General features: G+C 47.8%; 2 protein-coding genes across 9 annotated transcripts; one reads left to right on the top strand and one right to left on the bottom strand.

Annotated features, from left to right (window-relative positions):
- Positions 1-6752: 6752 nt before the first annotated feature.
- NFKBIL1 (NFKB inhibitor like 1) lies at positions 6753-17906 on the bottom strand. Of its 2 annotated transcripts, none has more exons than XM_042938211.1 (4): positions 17800-17906; positions 17044-17320; positions 9489-9710; positions 6753-9308 (listed from the first exon to the last, which is right to left on the bottom strand). In XM_042938211.1, the coding sequence occupies exons 2-4, from the start codon at positions 17306-17308 to the stop codon at positions 8725-8727; spliced, it is 1071 nt and encodes a 356-aa protein (XP_042794145.1). In that variant the 5' UTR covers positions 17309-17320; positions 17800-17906; the 3' UTR covers positions 6753-8724. The 2 variants fall into 2 exon arrangements, with proteins under 2 accessions (XP_042794145.1, XP_042794144.1); XM_042938210.1 differs by having other exon boundaries at positions 17715-17892.
- ATP6V1G2 (ATPase H+ transporting V1 subunit G2) lies at positions 17331-21234 on the top strand. 7 transcript variants are annotated; one of them, XM_042938215.1, is made up of 5 exons: positions 17965-18238; positions 19078-19151; positions 19446-19546; positions 20072-20128; positions 20930-21234. In XM_042938215.1, the coding sequence occupies exons 1-5, from the start codon at positions 18186-18188 to the stop codon at positions 20945-20947; spliced, it is 303 nt and encodes a 100-aa protein (XP_042794149.1). In that variant the 5' UTR covers positions 17965-18185; the 3' UTR covers positions 20948-21234. The 7 variants fall into 7 exon arrangements, with proteins under 7 accessions (XP_042794153.1, XP_042794152.1, XP_042794146.1 ...); XM_042938212.1 differs by having other exon boundaries at positions 17964-18238; positions 20072-21234; XM_042938214.1 differs by having other exon boundaries at positions 18173-18238; positions 19068-19151; positions 20072-21234.
- The last annotated feature ends 4 nt before the right edge of the window (positions 21235-21238 follow it).

The raw sequence follows: 21238 nt of genomic DNA, 5'->3' as shown, positions 1-21238 counted from the left end.
GAGAGAGAGAGAGAATGAGAGCAAGAGGGGAAGGGGCAGAGAGAGAGGGAGACAGAGGATCCAAAATGGAGCCACTGACATTTTTAAGTGAGACAGGGACTCACGCAGATTGGTACCTCAGAAAAATGAGTCTGGAAGCTGCATGAAGAATGGACTAGGGTATGGGAGTTAGGGGGCTGCAGGCAAAACCAGAAGTGGAGGCTTGTTAGGAGAGTTGTGCAATAACCTAGGAAGGAGATACAAGAGGCAGCAGCAAGAGGATGGAAAGGAGAGTTTTTTTTTTTTTTAATGTTTATTTTAGAGAGAGAGAGAGAGACAGACAGACAGAGAGGGCGTGAGAGGGGAAGGGGAAGAGAGAGAGGGAGACATAGAATCTGAAGCAGGCTCCAGGCCCTGAGCTGTCAGCACAGAGCCCGACGTGGGGCTCGAACTCATGAATGGTGAGATCATGACCTGAGTCGAAGTTGGGTGCTCAACTGACTGAGCCACGCAGGCGCCCCAGGAGGAGAGTTTTTGAGGCAAAATCTGCAGGTCTTGGTGGCTGACCAGATGTGATGGAGGAAGAGAAGCCACAGATGCTCCTTTTAAATATCTTGTCAATATGTTGGCTGCTTCTTATTCTTTTAACCTATTCTCTCTTATGTCCCTGTTGGTTTCCCTCTTGGTCCCTGCTCTTTTCCTTTTCTCTGTGTCCCTTTTCCTCTGGGTTCCTTTTTCTTCTTGTTGTTTCCTTCTGCCTCTCCGATGGTAGGAGCCAATGGACTAAGAGACCTCATTTATATTAAAATATAAAACAGTGTTGCAATTAATGATGAGAAACTGAGAAAGGGAGAACAGGTCAGAGAGGAAGACTGGGGCATTGAGGGATAAAAAGGGGAAGGTGAGAAGGAGTGATGGGGAGACATGAGAGACAGAGAGGAAGGAAGGGCAAGAACTGGGCTGAGGCTCAGTGTCACGGGCATTTGTGATGTGCTGAAGGGCGCTCCTTGAGATGGGCCAATCTTGGTTTCAATCTCAGTTTCGGAGGTTGTGTGAAATTCGGTTTCTTTCTTGGGGAGGCCAGCAGTTGGTTTGGGGCTTTCCCTGGGTGGGAGGGGTGATGACTAGAGTCTTGTGCCCCAAACTCAGGGAAATACAGTCTCTACAGTGGGCTCTGTGGAGAAACTAGTGAAATCTCTGAGGCCTCCAAATGAAGCTGAAATGACGTTAGCTTCAAACTTAGACTTAGCCTAACCACCTAAGTTGAGATTTAATAAGTTTGACCATAACTCAAATTTAACCTCAACCCAAATTGCAACCCAAACTCAACCCTAACCTCAAATCTAAACACATCCCAATAAATGAACCTGAAAGTAAACTTAGCCTCTAAACTAACGTAACCTTGTTTCCTATAGCTAAATCTTGAAATCTACTCATCTCCATACCTGACCCTATAGTTAAACCTGACTCTAAAGGTAAGTCCAGTCAAAGCCACAGACCTGAAGTTGAGCTTTCTCCTGTTTCACTCCATTATTTATCCATCCCTCCATTTAAGAAATTTTCATTGGGGCCCCTGGGTGGCTCAGTTGGTTAAGCATCTGACTCTTGATTTTGGCTCAGGTCATGATCTCATGGTTTGTGAGTTCAAGCCCTGAGTTGGGCTCTGTGCTGACAGCATGGAGGCTGCTTGGGATTCTCTCTCTTCCTCTCTCTCTCTGCCCCTCCCCCACTTGGTCTCTCTTTATCAAAATAAATAAACAAACTTTTAAAAAGTTTTCATTACGTGCTGGGCACTGTTCTAGGTAGTAGGAATATGACACCTTAGCAAGGTCAGACACCTTAGCAAGGCAGACACCTTAGCAAGGCAGACACCTTAGCAAGGCAGAAAGGAAATAATACTGAAGAAGTCAGTAAGTAGTGCTATGAGGAAATAATACAGGGCATGTGATGAATGGCAGAGGACTACTTGAGACACAGTGGTCAGGAAAGTCCTAAGTAAGTGGCATTTAAGCTGAGACCCAAATTACAAGTAAAAGTGACCAGGTGAAGGTTTAGGGGAGAAGCATTCCAGGCAAAGGGAATATCCTATTGCAAAGGCTGGAAGGTAGAAATGAGCTGGGGGTGTTGAGGAACAGAAAGGAAGCCGGTGTGGCTGGAGCAGAGAGAGAGTGGGAAGCAGTGGGGGATGAGGTCAGAGAGAGGAGGCAGGAGCCAGATCACACAGGGCCATGCAAAGGGAAATAAAGCATCTGGCTTTTATTCAACCATGGGAAGCCTTTGGACGGTGTCAGTGTGTATGTGTGTGTGTGTATAAGCAGGGGAAGGGGGGAATAGGGGATGTGGAGGAGGAGGAGGAGGGAGGCAGAGGTGATTGGATTTATATTTTTATTTTTAATTTTTTAAGTTTTATTACAAAAATTTTTTTGAGAGAGAGCCAGCTTGCACATGCAGTCACCTGAGCAGGGGAGGGGCAGAGAGAGAGAGAGTGAAGAGGGAGAGAGAATCTCAAGCAGTTTCCTCACGAGGCATGGTGCCCCTACGTGGGGCTTGTTGAGGGGCTTGATCTCATCACTGTGAGATCATGATCTGAGCTGAAATCAAGAGTCTAACACTTAGCTGACTGAGCCACCCAGGCAGCCCTGGATTTATGTTTTTAAAAGATCCTGTGTCTAGACTGGATTGTAGGAGTAAAGAGTGAAAGCGTGGACACCAGTTAGGAGGCAATCACAGCAATAGCAGGAGAGAAGATGGTGGCAGCCATGAAAATGGAGAGAAGTAGATACATTTGGGATATGTTTCAGGGGTAGAATTGCCAGGACTGGATGATAAATTGGATGGCAGGGGAGTGGGGGTGGAAGATGGAGAGACAGAAGTGGATTCTGATGGGATGGGAGAACCAAAAGTTCAATTCTGAATAGGTTAAGTCTAAATCTTTGGGGCAGACATCCACGTGGAGATGTCACTTGGCAGTGACATAGGAGTCTGGATTTCAGAGGCAAGGTCAGAACTAGAGAGACAATGCTGGGAGTCATCAGCATGAAGATGGCATTTAATGCCATGGAACTGGAAGGGATACCTTGTCTTGTGCATCCTCTTAACACCCCCTTCAAGGTATTTATGTTTTTCCCCTCATAATAAATGTTATGTACCTTCCATTTTAAATTCCAGAAGCAGGGACCTACCTCCTGTTTCCAGAAGCAAACCCCTCCAGACTTTGTCGTCTTCTCCTGAACTCTCACTGGGATCTAACCTCCCTGGATTAGATTCCTTACACCACAAGGACACTTCTACCAATCAATTTCACAGTATTCTGTGGAATTCCTTAAATATTCGAATTCTCTGTTTCATTTTTGAAAGAGTCTTCCTCTGGCAGTATTTACCCTAATGATGCTCCTTCTCTTTTGTGGTGAAGTCTGCTCTTTCTTCTACCCAATCACTAGGAGGCAGGGAGCAGAGGAGAGACCATGATTCTGCACCACTGATAACCTCCTTTTCTTCTCTTGAAGCCCATGCCTTTCACATTTGCCATGCTCTTTCTATCTGCACAGCACAGTCTTCTCCACCAACATCTTTATCACACTCTTAACATCTTTATATCTAGCTTAGTTTTTCTTCGTATCTCATCCCCACCAACATCTTTAGAGAGTTCAAAACCACACAGATGAGTCTCATGCTCTGTCCTCTCAGTGCTTCAACTCTCAATTACAACAGCTCTCCAGCCTCTTTCCCTACTTTAGGCATCCATGAGCAAGGTTGTCTCTCAAACCTCAGCCTCACTTGGAAGGGCTACATCTTTGAGATCTTGAACTCTGAATTCTCCCTCTCATCACGACCACTCCGCTTTCACAACCCCAACTCTTCCCTCCCATCAAATTAGTTCTCCATTCTCACTAAGACTTCCAACCCCTCTTCTTTCCTTGTTTTCCTTGTCCATTTGGTTTAACTTGCACTGCATGGTCAAAAATTTCAACTACTTTCACCAGCACTTAAGAATCACTTGGTGTTCTACCAAGATGACCTTGAAAAACTTGACTTGGGCAAACTCAATTGTTTCATTCTTGGGGGCTTCTCCTGGGCTGCCAAACACCGCAGGAGGGAGTCATGTCACCAAAAGGGGCAATCCTGGCCATCTAATCTCAGAAAGCCCTCAGTGTTTCTTAATCCTTTCTTGATTCCCTGTTATACCCCTGCAGGTGTTGTTCTAAAAATCCGTGCCTCTTGACCTCTTTACTTTCAGTTGGTGATACTATCATCTATTTTATTGTGCTCAAGGCCCACCAAGCTGGATCTCTTCACGTCCTTCTTTTCCTTCACTTTATTTACATTTCATCTTTCTTTTCTTCTGACTCAGAGAAGGACTCCCCTGTCCAAGGCTGATCCTTTGCACTGTGTATTCCACTTCCTCTGTCTTTACTATATTCTTTCCCCGCTTACATCTTTAGTATCTTTCTCTCTTCATGCACCTTGCTTGCATTTTACAAACATGTTTTTGTAATATTGTAATTTCTTGTAAATAAAAAAATCCTTCCCTGGACTCTGTTTTTCCCTCAAATGTCCATCCCATCTCTCACTTTCTTTTTCTGTGTGATGTCTCCAGAGACTAGGCCCTTTGCCCACTTTTCTTGGGAACTGGTAAAATTTTCCTTATCTGTAAAATTCGTGGGTTGAAGCAGAGATGATTCTTAGTTATCTTCCACATTCACCATTCTATGACTTTGTACCTACCACCTCCCTTTCCTCACCTCCCACTCATTCCTCAACCTATGTAAAGTGATTTCTGCCTCTTTGGTAAGTGGAAACTGTTTTCTCAAAATTTGTAATTGTCTAGTTCCTGAACCCAAAGTATCTTTTCAACCTTCCCCTACTAGACCTCTTTGAAGGATTAGATGTGGGTGCCCTGTCTCTGCTTGGCACGCCCCTCCCTTGCCCTACTCCTCTTTCCCCACCTCCCCCCTTTATTGATTCTTCTGGCGTCTACCATCTTCAGGGGCTCTTCTGGTTACCCTCTCTTGGGGATCCTGTCCACTCAGGGGCTCAATCTCCGCTAGGAAGGGAATGATGCTCAAATCTACCCCTCCAGCTCAAACTTTTCTCTTGAGCTCCGGACCTGCTTGCCGGAAGTCTCCAACCTGAGTGTTACGTTAGCATCTCAAATTCAGCAGGCCACCTTTGAGCACTTTATTACTCTAAGCATTACTTAGGGTAATTACCTGTAGTTGTTACTTACATATTGTTTATTTCATTAGAGTGTAAGTTCAGTGAAGGCAGTGAGTTTATTTCATTTAAACCCTTTGGGGGCGCCTGGGTGGCTCAGTCGGTTGAGTGTCCGATTTTGGCTCAGGTCATGATCTCACGGCTCATGAGTTCAAGCCCCACATCGGGCTCTGTGCTGACAGCTCACAGCCTGGAGCCTGCTTCAGATTCTGTGCCTCCCTGTCTCTCTGCCCCTCCCCCACTCACATTTTGTCTGTCTCTCTCAAAAATAAATAAACATAAAAAAAATTTTTTTTAAATAAAAAACACCCTTTGTTTTGCAGAGTACCCTGATCCTATCCGGCACTTAATAAAATTTTATTGATTAGGGGCATCGGGCTACTCAGTTAAGTGTACAACTCTTGATTTCAGCTCAGGTCATGATCTCACAGTCGTAAGCTCGAACCCCGCGTTGGGCTCTGTGCTAGGTGTGGAGTCGGCTTGGGATTCTCTCTCAAAAAAGAAGTTATTGATTCAATGTCTGAAACTGAATTCCTTATCTTTTCCCTCAGCCAGGTGTCTCCTTCTAGGCGGAAGGCATCATCTTTCTAATCCCCTAGGCTCAAAACTCAGAGTCACCTAAGATTCCTCTTCCCTCAGTCCCACCATCCCAGGAGTTGTCTTGTGCTAATGACTTACCCTTTCAAGTTTCTAAGATCTGTTCCCTCCTTTAATGCCATTGTTACTGGAGCCTAAGTGAAAGTACACAAGTTTCAGAGTAAGATGAGCTTCGTGCTAATTGCACTACTTTTTGGAAGTTCAGTACGTTTATGAGCCCTTGGTTTCTTCTTTATAATAGAGATCCACCACCCACCTTCTGAACCGTTTTGGCAGAATTACTCATGTTAGGAACATGGCAGGTGTTCACCGAATGATAGTTGTTTTCTTCTTTACTCTTTGTCTGTAACCCCTGCAGCACTCTCGTGCTCTCTCTCTTCTGCGCAGCTGTCACTATGGCACACAGGATGAAGGCCCAAATCCTTCACCTTGGCCTTCTGCGGTCTTCAACATGTGCACACTCACACCTGTGCTTCGTCTACCTCACGACATTCATCTTTTTCCTCAATACGCCGTTTTTTTTGACTCCTTGCCTAAGCTGAAGCCATTTCACTTATCTACAGAGACTTCTCCACCCAGAGAAATTGTACCTATTCACCAGCACCAGCTCAAATGCCCTCTTCCTGCTCAGAGTCCGCCGCCGCCGTGCTTTAGGATGGAATGCACCTTCCCCTTTCTGTATCCACCATGTCTTACGCTAGAAGATTTACTCAGCACCCTGCCCTGAGTCACAGTTAGGTGTGGGCCTGCCTCCCCTGTGGGACTTATATTGAAGTAGGTTGGATTTCTTTCGGCTACTTGATGCTCAGTTGAACTACACTGAATAGAGTCCCTCCCAAACCCTTTTCCTAACTTAACCCAAACCTGCCGCAACCCCAATTCCCCAACCGACACTTTTTTATCTTGCTAGTCTTGTTCCCTAATCCCGTTTTTCTAACTGAACCTCAATGCATCATCCTTCACTGAGAACTGATTCCTCCTTCCAGCTCTCGAGAGCAGATACACTCACACCTCCCCAGTGTTTCACGGGAGGCACTGAGTCATCCCTTGGGGACCCCTGGGCCTCCCTCCCTGCCCCCATCACAGTGGACAGGATGCCTGCTGCCTGGCCCCAGGGGGTCAGAGGAAGCCAAGGCCTCTAGGGCTCAGTATTTTTATCAACCTAGGAAGCAAGAGACACAGAAGCGGAAACCCTGTGGTCAGAGAAAGTGAACAGCCCTCATCTCAGGGGAACCCCCAACAGGGCCGGGGGCCAGACACCAGGGAGGGACGTTGAAAAGAAGGAGGTTTGGGGGGCCACGTATCAGGGCTTATCTTGCTTTGGTTTTATGTAACTCTGGCAGAGGGGAAATGACTTGAAAACCAGAGAAAAATCTCCTGGAAGAGGAAATTTGGACACCAGAAGTTTCTATTGCTTACCTGTCAAGCCCCAGCTTCGGGATCCTAACCCCAACACCCCCCGACAACAAACATGGGCTCTTTGCATGCCACTTCCGAAACCTCCAGCCTGTGAGAGGAACCGGACGCCTGGGTTGCTCACAGCTCGCCGGCTCTTCTCTGAATCACAGCAGCTTCCTCTCACAGGATCTTTCTCACCAGCCCTTCCTCCTCCTGCCCCATGAACAGTTGCCTGGTCCCTGCGAGGCCTTGGGTCTCCTAGCTGTCTTCTCCCAGGGTCTTGCGCCCACCCCTTGTGCCCCTGCTTCCATGGGCTTCCCCTCCACCTCCACGCCTGGGACTCCCCCGAGTACATGGGGCCTCCAGATCTGAAAAATAGGTTTCTGACCCGTAAGATTCTCTGCGGTAGACCTGTGCAGACTGTACACGCCAGCGCATGCCTGTACCGTCTCTTCCTTTCACGGAGTTCCCTGTTGTGTCTTGGGGAATGGAACTGGGGTTTGGTACTGTCAACAGCTTCCTCTCCCTCCAACCCCCAGGACCTTTTTCTCAACTTCAGGAAAAGATACCTATCCGGAAAGCCAAGCCTGGACCGCCCAGAGATGAAGCCCAGGTCTGGGGTGGGGGCAGAAGCTGGGTAGAGAGGAGGATTGGGGCCCTGGAGGTAGAGAGATGGACTGAGGAGCTAGAGGGGAGATAGCCTTGGGTGTGGATCCCTGGTTGCCCAAGAGCAGACAACCCAGGTTACATAATTTGGCTCTTTCCACCTCCCTCCCCGGCTCCTAATTTTAGCAACCGAAATTCCACTCCCCCACAGGGCTCTTCCTCTGTCCGTTCTGCTTCTATCCCGTCCTCCCGCAATCTCCTCATGGCCCCCAGCTCCAGCTGCCCCCAACTCAGAACGTTCAGTGACTCAGCAAAGGGAAAGCCCTGTGCCGGGGGAAGGGGGTGTTAAGTGGGGAGGAGGATGTGGTTCTGCCCCAGGGAACTGGGGAGAGGAGGGAAACTGGTTTTGTTCCCTTTTTTGCCTCTGTTCACATCTATTTCTCCAGTCACTGCCTGCAGAGTAGAGGAGCCCAGCGCAGGGAGGGGAGTGAGACTGGGGGGCAACATGGGTCTTCTCCGGGCTGCCTAGGTATGGGGGTGGGCAAGCAGGGCCTTCCTGCCTCCAGCTGAGAGCGCGGCTCAGTGTGTGCGTGCGTGTTGCAGGTGTGTAGGAGCTGCGGGTTTTGGCAGGCGGGGTGGGAAAGGAGATGTCACGTATGATGAAAACCACAGCAATGGAAAAAGGCAGAGGAGACACTGGGAGTGAGATGTGGAACCAGGTCTTATTAGGAAATGGAGGAGTCAAGGAGCAGTGGCGGTGGCCCATATCCTCCCCACCCCCACTCGTTACAAGTTTCACTCCCACCCCATATCCTTCGCGGCGCGGGGCAGCATCAGCCTCTTCCTCGTCACCCCCGCCCTGACCTGCCCCTTACTACTGCCCTGCCTCTAAGGCTGCACTCCCTGCAGTTTCTCACTCTTTCCCTGGGGTCACTTGAGGGCCTCCGCGTGGCGATTCAGGGCTTGAGAAAGGGCCGTCACAGCTCCCATCACGCGGCCCAGCTCCCAGGTCTCAATCTGGCTTCGGAATCGCTGCAGGAAGCGGTCAGGGTGCCAGCGGACCTGCTGGACCCTCAAGTACCTCCTCAGAGCCCCCTGCTCCTCCAAGGGGGGGCCCCTGGCCACCAGGGCTGCAGCCATGGCCTCTGGGTCCCCTCCCCCAGGGCAGGGCCAGGGCACATCGCCAAAGCGCCAAAGGCTGCCCCTCCCTGCTCCTCTTGGGTGCTCTGCCCTGGGCCCAGCCCTGGCTGGCTCTGGCCCTCGGTCCCCACGAGCCTCCTGTGCCCTCTTGGCTCGGCTCTCACGCAGTTCTTCCTCCTTGGCCCGGGCTCGCTCTCGGAAGAGCCGCTGCTCCTCCTCCTGCTGTCGCCAGTTGTGACTGGAGCCCTCAGCCCGTGGGGGTCGGCGGGCTCCCTCTGCCTCGTGCTGCTGCTGCTTCTGGGCATGTTCCCGGGCCAGGCGATCTGACCAGGCTGAGAAGGACTCGGGTTCCTGGGTCTCATGGGAAGCATCATCTGTTTGGGAGGGCAGGATGGGGGTGGTCGGGGAGATGCTGTGAAAAGGTGACAGGCAAGAGCGGCAGGGAGGTTCAGAGAAAGGGGGCACAGGAAGCCAGTGGGAGCACCCATGTGGTGGGTACAGGAAAAGCAGTCAAGGGGAAGAAGGGCAGCTATGGATGGGAATGGATTCCTTACCTTCAAACCTCCCGATGACCTCCTGCCACTCATCCTCCAGTTCTCCCTGCAGCTTCTGCCTCCATTCCCGCTCCTTAGAGGCCTCGTCTTCTTCCTCTTCTTCAGCAGAATCCCAGGGAGGCCCCCAGCCCAGAATTTGCCCAGGGGTCTCCCCATCCTTATTCTTTATTCCCATAGCAGAGGGGCAGCGACTCAGCAGTGGCAGGAAGAAGTCCGTGTAGGCTGTTGGTGGGAGAGCAGTGAGCAGAAATTAGCTGGGACTCCCACTCCTTGGCAGGCTGCCATCTTGAATCTTGCTGGTCACTCCCTCCCTTGGTCTTAGAGCAATGGAAAGGGTTGCCCACATGGAAGTCTCCTGGGCATTAGGAAATCACGGTCACCGACAAATATTTACTGATAGTTTACCACATGCGTGATAAGTGTGGTAGTTTACAATATTATGACCTATGTTCCCACAAACTGTTTCAGTGTCCTGGGAGTTCTGCTATGTTAAATGACATTTTCTAGTCTGCGTCCAGCCACCTTGGGCAATGTCAAAAACCTCTAACTATGTACTTCGTTTTTAGTTTGAAAATACTGTCACTTTATAACCCTTACTGTGTTTCTCATCCAAAACTAATTCAGACTGGTAAAATACCTGAATGTTTTACTCTGTACCATTATAGATATACAAATAAATAATAGGTGCCTTTGTACATGGCTTTTTTTTTTTTTAAAGTATTTACCCATTTTGACAAAGACAGAGACAGCGTGATTGGGGGAGGGGTAGAGAGAGAGGGAGAGAGAGAGAATTCCAAGCAGGCGCCACACTGTTAGTGCAGAGCCTGATGTGGGACTCCATCTCATGAAACCATGAGATCATGCCCCGAGCCCAAACCGAGAGAAGGATGTCTAACTGACCTGAGCCATTCAGGAGGCCCTTACAATGCTTTTCAATGAACTGAGTAAAATAAGTGTTTTCAGGGGAATTTCTCTCAGCCAACCTCATATGGGGCATACTGGAAGGGGGGTTGGGAAGTAAAGGGAAATGTTCCCAGGAACAGAGCAAAGTTGTTCCAAATGACTGCTGACCTAGGGCAGGGGAAAAGGGCTGAGATAGAGGGTCCCACCCAAGGGCTGGCTGACAGGAGGCTGGGGGTAAACAGCAGAGGGACTGACATTCCTGAACCCCCCTCTTCCTGAGCCCTCACTGCATCCACTCTAGCATCAGCAGAAGGCCATGCTGCTCACTTCACTACCAACCCAGCCCTCTACCCCTGGTCAAGCCCACCTACCATGGCCACCAAGCACCTCTTCACTCCGGGGACAGAGGAAGGTGAGTGAAGTACCCTCCCTTCCTATGGACCTACTTTCTCTCCCTAGGGCAGGAGGAAATGGGTCGGCAGTCCTTAAATCCTTATTTTGTGGTGCTGGGAAGTACTGGCCACCTGACAAAAGGATGGGACAAGGGAAGGATTGTCCTGTCACTGCCAGGAAGGCAGGAAAACAGAATGGGCCAACCTGGGCTGGCCAAGGCCCATCACCCCCCACCCATCACCTCTTGGTGCAACTCTGAGCGCCGCCCAGCCCAAACCATATCAGGATGAGGGAAGGGGGTACTTATTACTGATGTGACTGGTCACAGCCCTCCCAACTTGTCCCATCCAGCAAATACCTGGTCCTGTCTTTCAACTGTTTATTCCCCATTAGGGTTCACAGCAGCGGGAGGGTGGGTGGGTGCTCAGACTCCCATAGGAGGTTTTAAAATTCATAGATTTTAAGGAGTAAGGCCTCCAACTAAAAAACAGGGCAAGTAAAATATAGTACAGCATATTAAATAGCCACTAAAAATGATGCCTGTGTGAGGAAAAAACTGGCTATAAAACCATACATGGGATCCAGTCACAACCATATGAAAAAAAGAGGCCAAATCTTATGGTTAAAAAAAATAACTAGAAGGAAATGTGTAAAAATTCTGGTTTCTGTGTGGTAGGACTATGGGTGGCTGTCTTCCAATCTTATTTGGTAAATATTTTAATGTAAACAGGATACAACTGATGTGAAAAAATTTTTCTCTTTTTAAAGAATGAAGAATAAATTTAATCACTGTTAACAGTTTGCTGTGGTCCCTTCCAGTCCTGTCTTGGTGTGTATAAATGCATATATGGGTGTCTTTTTTTCAGAGGTATGTGACCATGCTATTTCTATTGTTTGGCAACTTGCTTTTTTCACTTAACGTCTCATTTGTATTTTTCCACAAGAGTATACACAGCCCACCTCATTCTTTTTTATGACTGTGTAGTGTTCCGCTATGCATATGAAACAAACATCTCCCACCCCCAGTCAACAGACTTTGTTTCCAAAAATGTTCAGCCTCCTACATATATCTCTGTGGACAAGGAGTGGGGTAGATTCTCGGAAGTGGAATTTCTGAGTCAAAGAACATGTGCGATTTTACTGAATTGCTCTCAAATTTGTGCCAACATACGCCCTGATACAGAATATGAGTGCCTGTGTTGTCCTTTACTAAAGTTGAGTATCACAAACCCACCCTTTTAATTTTGCTCATCTGATAGAGGAAAAGATTTCATTGTTTTTTTTCCTTTTTTAATGTGTTTTGGCCCAATCTTTCTTCCTTTCTCTTTCTTTCTTTCCTTGTGTCCTTCTTTTTTAAAATATTTTGTTTTTCAGTAATCTCTACACCCAACATTGGCTTGAACTCATGACCCTGAGATCAGGAGTCACAATCTCTACCAAGTGAGCCCGTCAGATGCCCCTGGCTCTTTATCTCTTTTGTGAATGACTTGTTCATGTTCTTCATCTACTTTTCCCTGGAAATTATACATGTAGACATGAGAGCTCTTTATACTTTGTAGTATACTTTGTATACTTTTATACCTTGTGCCAAGTATTTGTAAATATTTTCTCCCATCCTTAGAAAGGTTTTATGTAGTTAAATAGGTATCAATATTTTCTTTCATTGCTTTTGGCTTTACGTCATCCTTAGATAGGCTTTCCCCACTCTAAGATTATAAAAATATTCTCTAGTGTTTTTTTTTCTACTAATTTTTATTTTTAGAAATCTAAACAAATTAAAAAAGTATAGTACAATAAGCGCCCCCACTCCTCCCACAAGGTATGTTACTGTTCTGTCATTTTTGCAACAATTATTTTGTATTAAAGAAATAAAGTATCATAGGTAAAGTTAAAGCTTTCTCTAATATTGCCTTCTGAATATTATTCCCCATCTGCCCCTCACCGCCAAAGGAAATGTCTCCTGTGAATTTGCTACACACCCTTCCTGTCATGTTAAGATATTTAAGCTGCTGTAATTTATTTATTTTAATTTTAGAGAGAGAAAGAGAGCGTGTGGACATGCGGGGAAAGGGGCAGGGAGAGGACAGAATTTTAAGCAGGCTTCATGCTGGTCGTGGAGCCTGACATGGGTTTCAATCCCACAACCCTGGGATCATGACCTGAGCCGAAATCAAGAGGTGGATGCTCAACTGCTTGAGCCACTCGGTGCCCCCGTTATTGATTGATTGATTGATTGATTATTTTTGAGAGAGCAAGCACGAGAGAGTGTGAGCGTGTGCACGCACAAGTCGGGGAGGGGCAGAGAGAGAAGGGGCAGAATCTGAAGCATGTTCTGTGCTGCCAGTGCAAACCCTGATGTGCTTGAACCCACCAACCATGAGATCATGACATGACTTGAAGTCGGATGCTCAACTGACTGAGCCACTGAGGCGGCCCTCCGGTAATATACTTTTGAGTCAGGGGTGAGGTAGGAGTCCTTTCCTTAGATGAACCAAATACTCCAAAATTGTTTCTTAAATAGCTCACCACCCACCAGTGATTTGAAATGCCACTTTCATCATCAATTTAACAGTACAAATCAACTTCCCAGGGTTCTTTAATATGTTGTCCTTTAATATTGAGAAAAATCTAGATGAAAAAAAATTTTGAAGTAAAAACACGCTCTGTGTCTTAGTGGTGGAAGCACTGTTCTTCCCCTCCCCATAACGAGGCATGATTTCTATTTTATTTATTTATTTTTTTTCAACATTTTTTTTTAATTTATTTTTGGGACAGAGAGAGACAGAGCATGAACGGGGGAGGGGCAGAGAGAGAGGGAGACACAGAATCGGAAACAGGCTCCAGGCTCCGAGCCATCAGCCCAGAGCCTGACGCGGGGCTCGAACTCACGGACCGCAAGATCGTGACCTGGCTGAAGTCGGACGCTTAACCGACTGCGCCACCCAGGCGCCCCATGATTTCTATTTTAACATCACGTTCACACTCACTGGTCCAACACACTTTTTAAAAAAAACAGTATTTGGGGAGCCTAGGTGGCTCAGTCGGTTAAGCATCCAACTTCGGCTCAGGTCATGATTTCACTGTTTGTGAGTTCAAGCCCTGCATCGGGCTCTGTGCTGACAGCTCAGAGCCGGCAGCCTGCTTCAGATTCTGTGTCTCCCTCTCTCTCTGACCCTCCCCAGCTCATGCTCTGTCTCTCTCTCTCTAAGATAAATAAAAACATTAAAAAAAACACACCAATATTGTAAGTTTATACTGAGTGATGGTTGATAGAGGCACAGAGGAAAAAAAGGTAAAAGTGGGTAGGGTGGGGACACCCGGGTAGCTCAGTTAGTTAAGTGGCCAACTCTTGATTTTGGCTGAGGTCATGACCTCACCATCTGTGAGCTTGACCCCACATAGGGCTCTGTGCTGACAGTGTGGAGCCTGCTTGCTGTTCTCTCTTCCCCTCTAGTTCTCTTTGTCTCCCCCACTTATTCTCTCTTTGTCTCAAAATAAACCAACAATTACAAAAACAAAAAGTGGGCAGGGTGTTTAGAGAGGGCTCCAAAAAGGAGGTGGGGCTTATGTTGGGCTGGAAAGGGAGGATAACTTAGCAAAGTGGAAATCAGGTGGATGGGAAGGCAGTCTTGTGAAAACATGCCTGGGGTCACTGAAGACAGAGCTGGGTAGCTGGAGTTGCAGGTTTGCGGTTGTGCCATGGTAGGTAAGGCTGAAAGGCAAATGGAACATAAACCAGATGGCTCAGCTATCTGCAAAACGGGCCACCGCTTACACCTACTGTGTAGGTCAAAGTGAGTAATGGGTGGGCGATGTCAGGTACTATGCTGGCACAGAACAGAAGTACAGTAAATGTTACATAAAAAAACACACACACACAAAGAAACCAGGCTGGCTTTGGACTTGATTGTTTTCGCAAAGGCCGTTTCTTAGTGTCCACTAATTCTTGTTGTACGCAGAGAATGGTTATTGTCTGACTAAGGTGTGTTTATATGGGGGTCTTAGGCAGCTAAGACCACTTCCCCATGAGGTGATGGGTCCCAAAAAGAAGTTACCAAAAGCCATTCACTGGCTTCTCATCGGTTGTGACCGCGCAGCCAGACAATCCAGCATGAACTGCCTCATCTCTCGCCTAATGTGGCAATGGGAGAAAACCTCCCCTCCTCAGGGGATCCTGGGTCATTTCATCTGGTCAAAGGAAATATTTGCATTTTAAGACAGAATGGTCTCTAGAGCAGCTCAAAGCTGAATGAGACGGGCCATTTTACCAAAGAGCCAGAAGGCCACCTGGTGGCTGGACCGTCAGGGGAACAGGAGGAAGTAAGGCCAGAGAGGACACCTGGGCTTGGGAATGACCTGAGAGCAGGTCCCCCTTAGGAAAGACAACAACCTGTCAGTTATGAGACTTCGATAAGTTCCTGAACTTTCTGGGCCCTGCTTTCCTCATCTGTAATGAGATAATAGCGTCAATCTCATATGCTTCTTAGATGTCAATACGACGAAGGAAAATCCTGCCACGCTATGAGGTAGTTTTATTACTCAAAAAGCCATAATTGGAAAATATGAGAATAAAAATAACAATACTTCTCATCTAGTGAGCGCCAAATCTGCCAAGTACTTGCCTCATTTACTTGTCACACCTTTCATTTTAGAGAAGCAAGTTAAAATATAAATAATAATAATAATAATGATAAAAAAGGCAAATTAGGGTCACGGAAGTTAAGTTGCATGTTCCTGTTACACAGCCGGTAAGGGGTAGAGGCTGAACTTGGAGGAGGTCTGGGATCTGCCACACGGTCCTCTGCTCTCTTGCCATGTATAACGTGAGCTGTCAAATTAGATGCCTGCATTTTGCACACCTGCTCTTTTTGTTTTTCACAAAAAATCTGAATATGCCAGCCTATCTCATTATGTTAAGGGGAATTAAAGGGTTTTTTTTAAATCTACCATATGGGGAGAAGTTTTTGGGGTGAGAGGTTTCTGTTGGGGAGCTGGAGGATGGTAACAGCAATCAAACTGAGTTAAGGTTGTTCATTCCAACCCAGATTTTCCTCCAACGTTCTCACTAGAAGGAAAATGTCTAGAGGGTTTTATTTTCCTAAGGGCTATTATCTCTACTGAGCTGCCTCCGCTGTCAATAGGTCCCCACCTGAAACCCTCAGTGTCAAAGGTTTCTCAGAACTCAGATGTTTTTGGGACTTGGTAGGGCTGACCTGAAAGTACATACATCGTATCTTAGGTAGCCGAGGAGGGCCTGGGTAGCTCCGGTAACCAAACACGTGAAATGTTTCTGCAGTGAAACGCCATCAGTAGGATAAAAATGAATGATAGATAGTCTCCCTTTAGTTCAGGTTAGGTTTTCTCTCCAAACGATTCTGGTGGCTGACTGATGAAAAATGTTTGGCTCTTAGTGTTTTGAGTTGCAGAACTGAGGCTAAGGGAGTATGGATCTGCTGATAATGGAAACGACGTCCAGCATCTACTGCATGTTAATCACAGGCCGGGTGCTCTAATTGCATATGGTGTCAGTTCATTCTCAAAACATACGTGACAGCATGGGTGCTTTGAACATGGGCACTATCATTGTATAATTCTGTAATGTATCACCCAGGATAACACAGTCGTTACAGAGTACAGACGGTCTAGCTAGGCTGCCTGGGTTATAATCCCTGCTCTACCACTTTGTCGCTGGGGGACTTTGGCAAGTTATTTTACTTCTCTGTGGTGTTTTCTCATCTGAGAAATAGGGGATAATATTAATTCTTATAGTTTCATAGGGTTGTTGGGAGGGCTAGATGAGTGGTTTTGTGAGAAGTACTGGAATATAGCAAGAGTTATTTAACTCTTTGCACGCGGGCAAACTAAGCCTCAGGGAAGTTTAGGAAGTTGCCCAAGAATACTCAGCTGTTAAATGTGGAGCTGGGATTTGAACCTAGGCAATCTAACTGCAGAACCTACCCCCTATCCTACTTTTTGTACCCTCTATCCTACTTTTTGTACTGTGTCTTGACAACCAGTCAAGACACACAGTAGCTACTAATGTAGAAAGATGTGAAAATTGAAGTTGTTGTTTCGAGAATGCTGGGATCTTCAGAGAATGAATGGTAGCTCAGCAACCTAAAGGCACAAATGACTGCCACATGCCAACGTGGACAGCTACTTTCCTCTGCATCGCTAGCTTATTTTTCATTTGTTGGCCTTCATCTCCTTCCCGTTTAGTTAGCCGCTCATGACCTTGTTCCCCACCAGGCAAACTCACCATCAGGGCCCTGGCGGGCAGCAGCGTGCAGCGCCGTGTCCCCGTGGCGGTCCTGGTGGGCAGGGTCAGCCCCAAGCCGAAGAAGCAGGCACAGGGCAGGGGCATCGTGCCGGGCACAGGCCCGGTGCAGTGGTGGGGGTTGCCCAGCATCTACATCAAGGCCCGGGTGTCTCTGGAGGAGGGCTTGGGCCCGGACCAGCCGTCCTGCAGACAAGTAACGACGGAAGCGACGCTCTCGGCGTTGGCGGCGGGAAGTGGAGGCCATGGAAGTCTTGGGCTGAGGAAGAAGGAGAAAAAGGCAGCAGTCAGGGCCCCAGCCTTGCCTGGTCCCTCCCCCACCATCCCTGACATTCCATCTTGTTCCTCCCTTCGGTTCCCCTTCTTTTTACATCTTCAGGAATAGATGAGGCCTATCCTAACGCTCATCCCTTAACCAGATGATAGGTTTGAAAACAATTTTGAAGTGGGCTTGGGTCACAGACATTTTTAATGTAAAATTTGAGAAAAGGATAAATAATTGCTTTTGAGGCTCACTAGCCCAGGTAAGTTTTAATACGGGGCTTTGAAAAAGACAAATAAATAATGATGGGGGACATTTTAATCAACAGAAATCTGAATTTAAAAGTCACAGATAATTTCAAATAATGATCTAGAAATTGAATATAATCTACCCGGCAGACAGATGTGGAGGCTTCTCCCTCTGGGACCTGGGGGGAGGGGTTACTCATCAGACCTGCCCCCCGCCCCCCTAAGTACCCCCAGAGCTGTAGGCCCGAGGCCTGTGTTTAAGACGCTCGGAAGAAGGGAGGCGGGAAGGGCGGAGACACTGTAGGCTGGCGGAAATGGCGAACGCCGAGACGCAGGTAAAGGGCGGAAACGCACTTGGAAGGCGCGTTACCGGATGTCGTCTCTCTCCGAGGGGAAGGGGGGGGGGGGTGTTCCCTTAGTCTGGCCTCGGGGGGAAACTAGGGGAACTTAAGGTAAAGGGTCCGTCTGAAACCGTAAGACTGGACGGTAGACGCGAAAAAGGAGCCGAGCAAGGGAGGGTAAAAACGGTGATTTAGAGATTTAGCTTCCCCTCCCCCAACAGGGAAGAGAGATGAGATGGTTCAGAGATAGATAAGAGAGAAAAAACAGGGGAGATGAAGAGGATTAAAAATCATGGTGAAAATGGAAAACCAAAACTAAAACCACGGTGAGGCCAAGAACTGGGACAAATCAAAAAAGACATGTGTGAAAGACATTGAAAAAAAAAAAAAAGTGGGGCGCCTGGGTGGCTTGGTTGCTTGAGCGTCCGACTTCGGCTCAGGTCATGATCCCACAGATCGTGAGTTTGAGCCCCACGTCGGGCTCTGTGCCAACAGCTCAGAGCCTGGAGCCTGCTTCGGATTCTGGGTCTCTGGCTCTCTCTACCCCTCCTCCACTCATGCTCTGTCTCTGTCTCAAAAATAAATAAACATTAAAACAAAATTAAAAAGAGTAGGACAAGGCAAATGAAAATTTAGACTTGGGAAAGATACAGAAAAAGAGATAGGGGAGGTAGAAAAAAAAAAGAGAGGCAGAGAAGTAGGAAGAATTCAGAAACCCAGCATACTCTTTTCCCAATTAACGGCACATGTTGACTTCCTTTCCCTCTCACCCCATTTTCAAGCCCTCTATGCCTCCTTTTCATTCCTCTCTGCCCCTGTCCCGGTTGCTAGACATCGACCCGGAAAACCCTACACCTGCGGTGATGATAGCGAGCAGCTCTGGGCCTGGTCTCTGCTGCTCCCAGGTGGTCCTTCTGGGTACTGCCCGTGGGAGAGGTGGGAGAAGAGACCAGCCATCAGTTGGAGGATCAGTTTGGGGGAGACACCTGGTGCAGCAGGCTTAGCGGAAAAGGGGAGCACTAAGACCCAGGGACAGCGGAGAATTGCAGCGAGAAGCTGGTGGAAGAGGAGTAGGTGGTGTGTATGTGTGTTGGGGGTTGGGGGAGCCTTCTGGTACCTTGGTAGCATCCGAAACAGCATCAGCCATAACGACAGAAATGGCCAGTCAGTCTCAGGGTATCCAGCAGCTCCTGCAAGCTGAGAAGCGGGCGGCTGAGAAGGTGGCAGATGCCAGAAAGAGTGAGTTCCCTTTTCTCTCCCTTAGGAGTCTGGAAAGAAAATTGGGGTGCAGGGGGACAGCAAACATTTGAGTCCCTGGGAAAATCCAAGGCCGGGGTGGGGCGGGGGAGAAAGCTGGGGCTGGGCTGGCTGATTAGGAGGCTGATTAGGAGGGTGATTAGGGGGGTGGGTGTTAGAATCTAGCACCTGGTCGGCTGAGAGATGGCAGCAAAACTTTCTGGAAAGGAATGACCCCTACTATCACATTTTGTGAGGGGGTCTACTCCCACCCCCTATCCCTTCTTCTGCTTCCAGGGAAGGCCCGGCGTCTGAAGCAGGCAAAGGAGGAGGCCCAGATGGAGGTGGAGCATTACCGTCGAGAGCGAGAGCAGGAATTCCAGAGCAAGCAGCAGGCGGTGCGTTGTGGGAGAGTTGAAATGGGATCCTGGGGTGCAAGTTGGTGGGTGCATCTGATGAGGTGTGCATGGGGTGACCCTAGAAGAAAACAAGATGGTAAAGGGCTGAAAGGGACCCTTGGCAGGGACCACGTTATTGTTCAAGATATGTGAGATGTATGAGAATCTGAGAGTTTTTAAAGACTTGGATGGCTTGTGGGGCGGGGGGGGGGGGGGGGGGACTTGCCACCATCTGTGTGGAGTATGATGTCATTTGGGGTGGAAGGCAAAGTTTTATGGTCATGTATGGTGAGGTAGTGGGGGTTTTCCAGTTGTTTTAGGATGAAGTTGCATGTCAAATCTCAAAGGAAAGGGAATTGTGTTGCTTTCTTTGGTGTCTGGATATTTCCATGGGATGGGGGTGGTTTTGGCAAGGGCTTTTCTTCCTAGCCTTGCTCCAGGACTTTTTCCTCCACATACCTGTACCCTTCTTTCTGTGTTTCTGCTTTTGCCTTTCTGTCTTCTGCCCCTCTCCCGATCCCCCAGGCCATGGGCTCCCAGGGGAACCTCTCAGCTGAGGTGGAGCAGGCTACGAGACGCCAGGTACAGGGCATGCAGAGCTCCCAGCAGAGAAACCGTGAACGCGTCCTGGCCCAACTTCTTGGCATGGTCTGTGACGTCAGGCCCCAGGTCCACCCCAACTACCGGATTGCTGTCTAGAATTCACCATAGGACCTGACTGTTCCCTTCCAGTTCCCTTCCTCAAAGAAACCCCCCAAACAAAATTACCACCTGCCATCTTCACTGCTTCTTTCCCATTTTCTCTCCTTTCCATTCCCTAGAAATTCTAGGGGCAAGATCCAATAACTCTGTGAAAAGTACCCTGTTCAGATCTGAGTCTCCTTACTGTTCTTTAACCTTCACTGGGACCTTGTAAACTCCCAAGTCACTCTCACCGAAACCCTCTGTGAAATTTGTAGCATGGATAAGTAGGGATGTGGAAAAAAACACTTTGACTTCAGAGCCTGGAAGCCTTGGGTTCCTTTCCCAACCCTGCCACTTTCTGGCTGTGCACCCAGGACAGCTACTTAATCTGTAGTCCAGTGTCCTCCTTTGCAAGACTGGCATGATGCTGATAGTGATAATAACAATAATACATACCTTACGGGACTGCTGCAATGATTGGGAATCACTCTGTAAAGAGCCTAGCATGGTTTTTGGCATGTAGTTGCTGTGATTCCATAAATGTCCGCCCTATGATATTATTACCACCCGTTGCCCACCGTCAAAACCAAAACACAACTGTTTCCTCACATTTGTCAATGGCTGTCTAATTCACTCATTCATTCTGTGAACCTAGTAATTTTTCTGAAGAATTGGCTCTTCCCACCTCTCTTTTCCCAGAGACTTTATGGTCCCTGAAAAGGAAATGAAGACCTCGTTCAGCCTCTCTACTGTGGTTCCAGGAAGATGTTGCATTTCGTAGTCTCTCTTTTTGTCTCTAAATTGGTCTTTTTATTGGATTTTTCCCTTTCCTTTTCCGATTTCCCCAAAGACCCATCAGATGTTCACTGCTTCCTGAGATGTAAAGTGATGCTGTGTTCCTTTGTATGCATGGCCTCCCTTTCTACATCCTTAACATCCTTTCCTTTGTAACAATAAAAAAGTGTCAATAATAATAATAAAAATAAAACCTATGGGCAAATCAATTGG

Source organism: Panthera leo, chromosome B2, assembly GCF_018350215.1.
Source record: "Panthera leo isolate Ple1 chromosome B2, P.leo_Ple1_pat1.1, whole genome shotgun sequence".
Lineage (NCBI taxonomy): Eukaryota > Metazoa > Chordata > Mammalia > Carnivora > Felidae > Panthera > Panthera leo.
This window is presented reverse-complemented; position numbering and strand designations above follow the sequence as displayed.

Bases quoted from the DNA above. Each gene is read 5' to 3' on its own strand.
- NFKBIL1 (XM_042938210.1), bottom strand. From the start codon at position 17,771: ATGAGTAACCCCTCCCCCCAGGTCCCAGAGGGAGAAGCCTCCACATCT. The intron at 17,321-17,714 runs GTAGATTATATT...CTTCTTCCTCAG, and splicing joins CCTCCACATCTGTCTGCCGG to CCCAAGACTTCCATGGCCTC. The intron at 9,309-9,488 runs GTAAGGAATCCA...CCTCCCAAACAG, and splicing joins GGTCATCGGGAGGTTTGAAG to ATGATGCTTCCCATGAGACC.
- ATP6V1G2 (XM_042938212.1), top strand. From the start codon at position 18,186: ATGAAGAGGATTAAAAATCATGGTGAAAATGGAAAACCAAAACTAAAA. The intron at 18,239-19,077 runs GTGAGGCCAAGA...AGAAATGGCCAG, and splicing joins AAACCAAAACTAAAACCACG to TCAGTCTCAGGGTATCCAGC. The intron at 19,547-20,071 runs GTGCGTTGTGGG...CCGATCCCCCAG, and splicing joins TCCAGAGCAAGCAGCAGGCG to GCCATGGGCTCCCAGGGGAA.